Source organism: Zea mays, chromosome 1 (assembly GCF_902167145.1).
Source record: "Zea mays cultivar B73 chromosome 1, Zm-B73-REFERENCE-NAM-5.0, whole genome shotgun sequence".
NCBI lineage: Eukaryota > Viridiplantae > Streptophyta > Magnoliopsida > Poales > Poaceae > Zea > Zea mays.
Genome location: NC_050096.1, coordinates 27,919,855 through 27,928,271, shown reverse-complemented (window position 1 = coordinate 27,928,271; position 8,417 = coordinate 27,919,855). Strand labels below are relative to the sequence as shown.

General features: G+C 45.8%; 1 protein-coding gene across 1 annotated transcript; it reads left to right on the top strand.

The window, feature by feature from the left end:
* Positions 1 to 3,697: 3,697 nt before the first annotated feature.
* On the top strand, positions 3,698 to 6,448 carry LOC542520 (glutamine synthetase 6). Its single transcript, NM_001112068.2, has 11 exons — positions 3,698 to 3,837; positions 4,001 to 4,040; positions 4,150 to 4,253; positions 4,396 to 4,444; positions 4,577 to 4,683; positions 4,828 to 4,915; positions 5,152 to 5,280; positions 5,410 to 5,484; positions 5,605 to 5,658; positions 5,748 to 5,945; positions 6,042 to 6,448. Exons 1-11 carry the CDS (start codon positions 3,764 to 3,766, stop codon positions 6,195 to 6,197), a joined length of 1,074 nt encoding a protein of 357 aa, NP_001105538.1. The 5' UTR covers positions 3,698 to 3,763; the 3' UTR covers positions 6,198 to 6,448.
* The last annotated feature ends 1,969 nt before the right edge of the window (positions 6,449 to 8,417 follow it).

Sequence of the window (8,417 nt, the reverse complement as noted above, 5' to 3'; positions counted from 1 at the left end):
AACAAATGAAGGACATGCGAGTAAGAGACGCCAAACGAGGGAAAGAAGAAGACCAGGGTGACGAACTGTCAGTGTTTAGTGTTTGACCGCATATCCAGGTATACCCTTGCAGTACTTTTAGGTAGGACAGCTGTAGCTAAATGGTTCGTGCTAGGTGCACGAGAAAGAGAGAGACATGCGATTTTCTGTAGGTTCGGGTCGCTTTGAGAGGCGTAATACCCCACTTTATGGAATGGGTCTGTATGTGTGGTGTGTTACAAGTGGTGTCTCCTGAATAGAGAAGGGCTAATGAGATGATATAAAAATGATGGGGTCCCTCCTGGGCCTTATATACACGACTGTGGGGCACTCCCTACGTACATGGTGATGACGTTCTTCCAGTATATCTCCTAACTAATAGCGAACCGACTTAACCAATCTTAAGAAAAACTCGCCGACTCTTCCCTGAACCATCCCGACATCCGAGGGTGCCAGGCGCGGGAAAGTCGGATGGTTTCTTGGGGTAATGCACGATCCGACGGACAATTTGGGCTCAAGTCCATTGCCTTCTCGGGTCGGCCCATTCCACTCGTAGTCTTTACCCGGCCCACGACGAGATGGCCTTGCGGGGTAACTGGCCTGTTGCTCCGTGCAAGGATCTTTTTCGCCTTCTAGTGGACCCGGGAAATATTTGTCCACCATATGAACCTTGGCGCCATGGTTTTTAACGTCACTGTTCACGATGATGTCTAGTGAGATATCTCGGTGTTATGGATTATGTCTTTGACTCAAAGATGAAATGAGTTCTTGTAGGGTTCGACATGATTTTTTTTAAAAAAAGAGTCAAAATAGAAAACAGCCTTTCCCACAACAACTAGTACCACCGATTCTCACTTCTCATGGAAAAATAATCTAGCTATCCAGAGTATATATTCTGAGGACAATTAGCCATAAGTTCAAGAAGATGTTCTGCCATGACTGACGCTCATTCATCGACAAGGCATATTTCTATATCGCAATCGTGTCCAACGAACATGCGCTACCAAACCTGATGATTCTTGCTAACTTGGTTCCTTGGGTGCCGTCCGAGTCCAACGAAAGCAAAAGCGAGGACTACATATATTTTTTGGTTACCCAGTACCCACACACACACACACTACCACTCCCGTCTCGACGCACCCCTCAATTCTGCAAAATAAACGAGCGAATCTGATGGTGCATGTTAGAAGATGCAAAGATGCTTGCTGCCAAGTGCCAGGGGAGGGGACTTGCCGGCTGGTAGCAGTGGCATTGTTCCACAGGATGAATTAAGCAGGCGCCGTTGGTTTTGCTTGCGGCCCCTGGCTATATACTAGATCCAGCTTCCTGTATGTACACACATACTCCGTAGATAATACGCCCCCTACCTCAGCTATTTTGAGTAGAGAAGAGCAAAATGTAATTTTGAACATGGTAGTAATTTAATCAGTTTGGTTTATCATCAACACACCTTCCATAGACTAGCAATTCCACTTGTGATATTCCGCATCTCGAGATAGTAGGCCCGGTTGGATGGAAGACGGCAAAACATTTCCTACATCTGTTACTATTATTAGTTTTTTTAGAGAGAGATGATTGCACCAGTCAGTTGAATTAATAGACAATTCAGGATTGGAGCAGTTGAAAACGCTGAGAGTTGTACGCTGGTTATTTCACACGGCACTGATGGAAACTGATTGGCAGAAATGAGTTCTGGCTTGACCTTTCTTCTTCGAAAACAAAACCATATTCTCGCCCAGCGAACGGACCTAAACAACGAACTGTTGACTTTAGATTCCAGGGGCAGCTGGGACAGCCCAGTGACGCGATGCAAGGGAGATGCAAGATTCCTCAAATAAAAACCCGATTGCGAACTACGACTTGAATTCCTGGACGGAGAGCAGAGAAACATAAAATTTGCTGACGGGGTCTCGTGGGGGGAACAGTGTCACACACACTGGCAGCGTGACTTTTATGAGCCCAAAGGGACATCTCCTTCAGGTGACATTCTCTTCGGCGTCCTCAAGGGACATCTCCTTTTAGAGTTGTCTTTCTAGGCTTCAAAAGCTCAATATAATAGGTGAAGTTTTGCTCCCCCTCGAGAAAATTTTTAAAAAAAGAGCTGTGACGATCCGTTGAGTGACTAGACGATAGTCGACCGTCCATTCTTTTTAGTTTTTTTTTTTTTTTTGCCTCTCGGATGATGTATACGTACTACTTTCTTTTTGTTGTTTTCGAAACGCGTTCTCAATTGCTAGCTAGGTCAAGGAAAATCTTTTGGGTTCTCGCGGAACTAGCAGTAAAAGCACGGTTCCTTTTCCGGGTGCGCTTTTCGTTTGAGTGGTTTATAATGAAAAGCAACTCCACGTTCACTGGACGAGCTGTTCAGTAGTTCACTCGAAGCAGGAATCCGTTCCACCATTGCCGTCCATTCAGGTTTAGGATAACAAACAACTGGATAGGCGGCCTTACTGTATGTGGCTGCTGCTTTTAGCTTCTTCCGCCATTCCAGCACAGAAGAAGGTATTGGCTGGCCCATTTACAGACTGGGCGCACAGCCAGGCACAGCTCCCAATGAACGGATAGGACTTGACTTGTATATGTTTCCATCCAGCTCGAGCTGTATTGGCAGAAATGAAGAGAACCCTATGGATTCTGAAAATCGCTGAACCCGTCGGTCTGGCCAGATGTGATGTTCGTGACCCCTGAAAGGAAATACCAAACTGTAAGGGCTAGTCTGGATTAGAGAGGATTAAGATAAAAATGAACTAATTTCCACAAGCGAATTTGAGTTTACAAACTAATTACAACTGTCTCCTAAGTTGAGAGGATGATGGACACTATCTTTTTAATGTGCAGTAGTGAAGGTTTCTAGTGGAAATCTTTCGGAGGTTCAGCAGAGCTCGAGAGGCTAGTCTCGAACAAATGGAAGTGGGAAGTGGTGCGTACAGGCCCTAATCTTTTTAGACACATTTTCCGTCTCGAGAGGAGTTAGCCCATATGATAGAGTGCGGAGTAGTGCAAACAAAATGCAACGCTGCAATGAAAATTGAGGAGGTAACAGGTAAATTGCTTGCCAAAGCTGAGTTAAAAAAAGTGTGGGTCCAATTCATCGGGATTCCACCAGAGATGAAGAAATTTCAGGTGATCTGGACTGTCGGTTCAATCCTAGGTGTGACAAAGGCAGTGGACATGAAGTTTACAAATAAGTTCGCAAGTCCTTGTGCTTGATCCGTGCATCATTCCACAATTTGTAGATGTTGTCACTGGATAAATTCTATTATGACATGAGGTCACGTAGGGATCCAAATCAATGACCAAATAGGAGAAAATTTACAGACCCATAAAGGTTTGAGACATGAGGATCCCCTCTTCCCGATTCTTTTTAATATTGTAGTCGACATGTTGGCTATTCTGATAAATAAGGCAAAAGTAGAAGACCAATTTAAAGAATGAAAATTTCTCGAGAAAATAAGGTTGTCAAATTTGCCCTAAAAAATCTTTTTAAACCGCTGGGGGCAGGGGTCGGTGTAGATTATGGAGGGAACTGGAAAAGAAACTGCATTTTATCTCTAAACGAAAATGATGCACGCCCTGCCCTGCGTCCGTCTCCTCCCTCTCTGTCTTCGCATCGCAGACAAAAGCTTCGCTCTATAAATAACCCTTTCCGCCTCACGGCTTCTGACCATCCATTGCGATACTTGAGACGCTTCGCTCTCTCTCTCTCTCTCTCTCTCTCGTGTTCTTCTCGTCTTCTGCCCGAGTGATGGCCAGCCTCACCGACCTCGTCAACCTCGACCTGAGTGACTGCACCGACAGGATCATCGCCGAGTACATCTGGTTGGCATCCCTCTGATCTTGCTCTGGTTTTTTTCCCTTTCAGAATCGCCTTTGCATCCAAACTAGTACATCACTTGCAAAGTTGCACTCGACGGTCGCCCGTGTCGCCCGAAGCTAGCATCGTCCGCACCGCACCTCTCTGATGTCGCCTCTTCCTGTGCAGGATTGGAGGAACCGGCATAGACCTCAGGAGCAAAGCGAGGGTGCGTAGTCTCTCGTCCACGTCGTTTCTTTCCAAACCATGATCTATACCATATATATATATAAATAGCAGCATGATGCATCTCTGACCATGCTCTGCTGTTAGAGCAGACGGTGAAAGGCCCCATCACCGACCCGAGCCAGCTGCCGAAATGGAACTACGACGGCTCCAGCACCGGGCAAGCTCCCGGAGAGGACAGCGAAGTCATCCTCTAGTACGATCCTCGTCTCCTTGCCCCTTTGTTCACTTTTTATTTTTTATTTTTTTAAACCTTGCATGGCAGTAGTGGCACCTTGTTCTCTGTTGCTTATGTGGTTGCGCCTTCTGTTTTTTTTTTCTCACTCTGAACTCTGAAGCCCTCAAGCCATTTTCAAGGACCCGTTCAGGAAGGGTAACCACATCCTTGTAAGCCTCTGCGTCGTCCCTTGTCGTTTTTATTACGTTTTCTCTTACAAGTATTTTCTATGTCTTTTGGCAAACAAGCTATACTGGTTGGTTTGCTACGCTTCTTACTCAAACTACTCTCGATCTGTACAGGTGATGTGTGACTGCTACACGCCACAAGGCGAGCCAATCCCCACCAACAAGAGGTACAGCGCCGCCAAGGTTTTCAGCCACCCCGACGTCGCAGCTGAGGTGCCGTGGTATGAATGAATATCTGCCCGATTTCAGAAAACACCAGCGTTTTGCTGTTCCAAAATCGTCAAAAAAAAAAGATGTTGTTTTACTACTAGCTTTCTACCTTATCTGGTTCCTCACCAGGACGACCTCCGTCTGGATTGGAACAGGTACGGTATTGAGCAGGAGTACACCCTCCTTCAGAAGGACGTGAGCTGGCCCCTCGGCTGGCCTGTTGGTGGATACCCTGGTCCCCAGGCAAGAAAACTTCTATGATCTCATTTCTTTTCCAGATTCTATCTATTGCAAGCTGACAAAAAAAAAACGCAAGCTATGTGATGTAAGAGCTTTGAAAACAAGATCACCTTTTTTTTAAAAAAAACAAACAAACTTTGAGCTAGTTGACATAATGAAACTTTATTACAAGTGTTACTGAATTCATTCCTGAGCTTCTGTCAACCGTTGGGGCAAATTTTGATTGTTTCTTTTTCCAGGGACCATACTACTGCGCCGCCGGTGCCGACAAGGCCTTTGGGCGCGACGTGGTTGACGCCCACTACAAGGCCTGCCTCTACGCCGGCATCAACATCAGCGGCATCAACGGCGAAGTCATGCCTGGACAGGTAGGTAGTACACTGTACAGCCCTGCTGTGCTGCAAGTTGCGCGCATGCAGCCGTCGCTCTGACCAATCATCAGGACGGGGACGGCATCGCTATGCTGATGATTCTGAACCGGGTTCCGTGTCAAACAGTGGGAGTTCCAAGTGGGGCCGTCCGTTGGGATCTCTGCCGGCGACGAGATATGGGTCGCCCGCTACATTCTCGAGGTCCGTTTCGCGGTGCCGTGTGCCGTCCTCCAGTAGTGGCAGTGTCGTCAAACTAGCTGACTAGTGCTGCGGCTAACGCTGCGTTTGTCTTTCGCTGACTGATTGGTGTGGTTCTTCCAGAGGATCACCGAGATGGCCGGAATCGTCCTCTCCCTCGACCCGAAGCCGATCAAGGTTAGATGAAATGAAGTTTCTTGTGATTTTCTTTCTCGCATCCGTCCGTAGGCATCGCGCGGCTACGTACTGAATCCGTTGCGGTGCAGGGCGACTGGAACGGCGCCGGCGCCCACACCAACTACAGCACCAAGTCGATGAGGGAGGCCGGGGGATACGAGGTGATCAAGGCGGCGATCGACAAGCTGGGGAAGAGGCACAAGGAGCACATCGCCGCGTACGGCGAGGGCAACGAGCGCCGCCTCACGGGCCGCCACGAGACCGCCGACATCAACACCTTCAAATGGGTGGGTTGTTTCTTTCTGATGCGATGCGAAATGGTTTCTGTTCCGCTCGCAGACTCGCTCACGTTCGTGGGTGTGCGCTATGGTGTCGTTCTGCAGGGCGTGGCGAACCGCGGCGCATCCATCCGCGTCGGCCGCGACACCGAGAGGGAGGGCAAGGGCTACTTCGAGGACCGCAGGCCGGCGTCCAACATGGACCCCTACGTCGTCACCGGCATGATCGCCGAGACCACCATCCTGTGGAATGGAAACTGATCAAGCATGTGCATTCTCGAGGGAGCCCACTGTTTTTCTTCTGCACAACGCATCCGCCGTGGTGTCGCTTTGGTTTTGAAATTTAGATTCCGTTGTCCTAAAATTTATCACTACGGTCTCCGGTGTATTGCTCGGGAACAATGAATAACGACTGCGATGTTTTTTTGTTTTTGCTTGCGTCATAGATGTACGTTTGGCTGTGCTTCCAGTTTATTGGGTAAATGAAAAAAATGTAATGGTCTATCGGTCTCAAAATAGTGCTCCCTCCGTTTCTTTTTAGTTATCGCTAGATAATTCAATTTTGCACTATCCAGCGATAACTAAAACGAAATGGAGGAAGCAGTCATTTTAGCTCTAAATTTTATGTTCATATTTATATAGACGATTATAAATCTAGACATATATACAATACATACATTAATTATTGTATAAATCTAGTAAAAAGGTTAAACAAATTTTAATTTAGAACGGAGGGAGTACTACTAAATGATTCACATTATCGTTTTGTCCACAGGTTAAAGGTGCTAATGGATCATGATCTAAATATTTCTTTATAATAAATTAGAAATCTTAATTATATTTAGCTTAAAAATAAATAAAAATAGAGTTCGATCCTAATTCAATTTGATGCTTAAATTTTATAGCGCACTACCCTCCCTAAATACGGAACACAGTGGTCCCATTCGCCCTTTCCACTACGCGAAGGAATCTGAAATCCCGTCTCTCTCGTGACCACCGAGGCACTGAAGAAACATGATGGTGCGTGGCTCTTAGGGCATGTTTGGTTCACTACCTAAGTTGCCACACTTTGCCTAACTTTTCTGCCTAAGGTTAATTATTCAATTTGGACGACTAACCTTAGGCAAAGTGTGGCACATTTAGCCACAAACCAAACAGGCCCTTAATCTTCAGCCCTTCCTTTTACCTGTTGTCTTGTTCTCATATAAAATACATATTATTGTAATTAGAATAGAATAGCTTTGTCGTATAAGGTCTTGTTTGTAAGAGACTAAAGATTAGTCTCTCTATTTAAGATGTGTTTGTTGGACGTACAAGAAGGAATGGAAGAGGATCTAACCACTACATGAAACTACCATTGGAAATAGCCTTAGCGCGGACAGACTTATGGTGAAATCTAACCACTACATGATTAGAATCTTCACTCACTTAGAAGCAAGCACTCGAGAGAGACCAAATCCATCCACTGCATAAGTAGGTTCTTATATCACTTGAAGCAGGCACCCTAGAGAGGCTCTAGGCCGGTAGACGCTTGCTCTGTAGCTAAAGCATTGTCTTTGTTGGAGACTGTGAGGAAAATGGATTGTAGCCCATTTGATTAAGTGTTTTTATGTTTGATGAACAACATAACCATTTAGACTAATAATGTTTGGTAGTGTTTATGGATATAGTTCAATGGATGTAGTGTGGACTTGAATAAAGGCAACGAGATGATCAAGCAAGATATTAATTAGAAGACTCGTTGAAGACCTATGAAGATCATAAAAGAGTCCAAGACAGAAGATGGAAGAAGCCCAAGCAAAGAAACGCGAAGAAAAAACATGCTGTAGAGGAGCATCGAACGTGTCCGGTGGTGCACCAAAATACCACAATAGAGAGGAGCAATGCCTGTACTGAAGAATGAGCTAAAGAACTGAGTACACCTAACACCTAGGTGTGCACCGAATGCCACACCATATATGGCACCTAGTAAGGTCTGCAACATGTATGCAAGATTTTACAACATCCCAGACATGTAGGATGGCACACTAGATACTACACTAGACATGATACTTAGAGGTTGCAAATGCAACCAAGTTGGGTTATACTCACTACACATGTCAGGTGTGACACCAGTGTTAACACCGGATTCCCCGAGCTCAACAGTTGACAATGGCTAGTCACAACGACTAGCTGGCGTGGAACTCAATGAATGTGTCTGGTGTGGTCACTCGACCTGTTTGGTGCTACGTACGCAGAAAAGATTGCTTTGTTCCAATAGTCATTTGGACATGGAGGTCTATAAATACCACCCCAACTAGCCATTTCCCAAGTGCGGGAGCTGAGAACCATAGCAAGTGAGTTGAGACTCTAAGCCTTTAGTTCTAGACACCCAAGTGCTCAAATAATCATTGTAATTAGCATATTGTAGTGCTTGTTTTGTGATATCCCTAATAGTTATAAGTGAGGTTAGACACCTGTAGGAAACGGGTGACGCCTAAG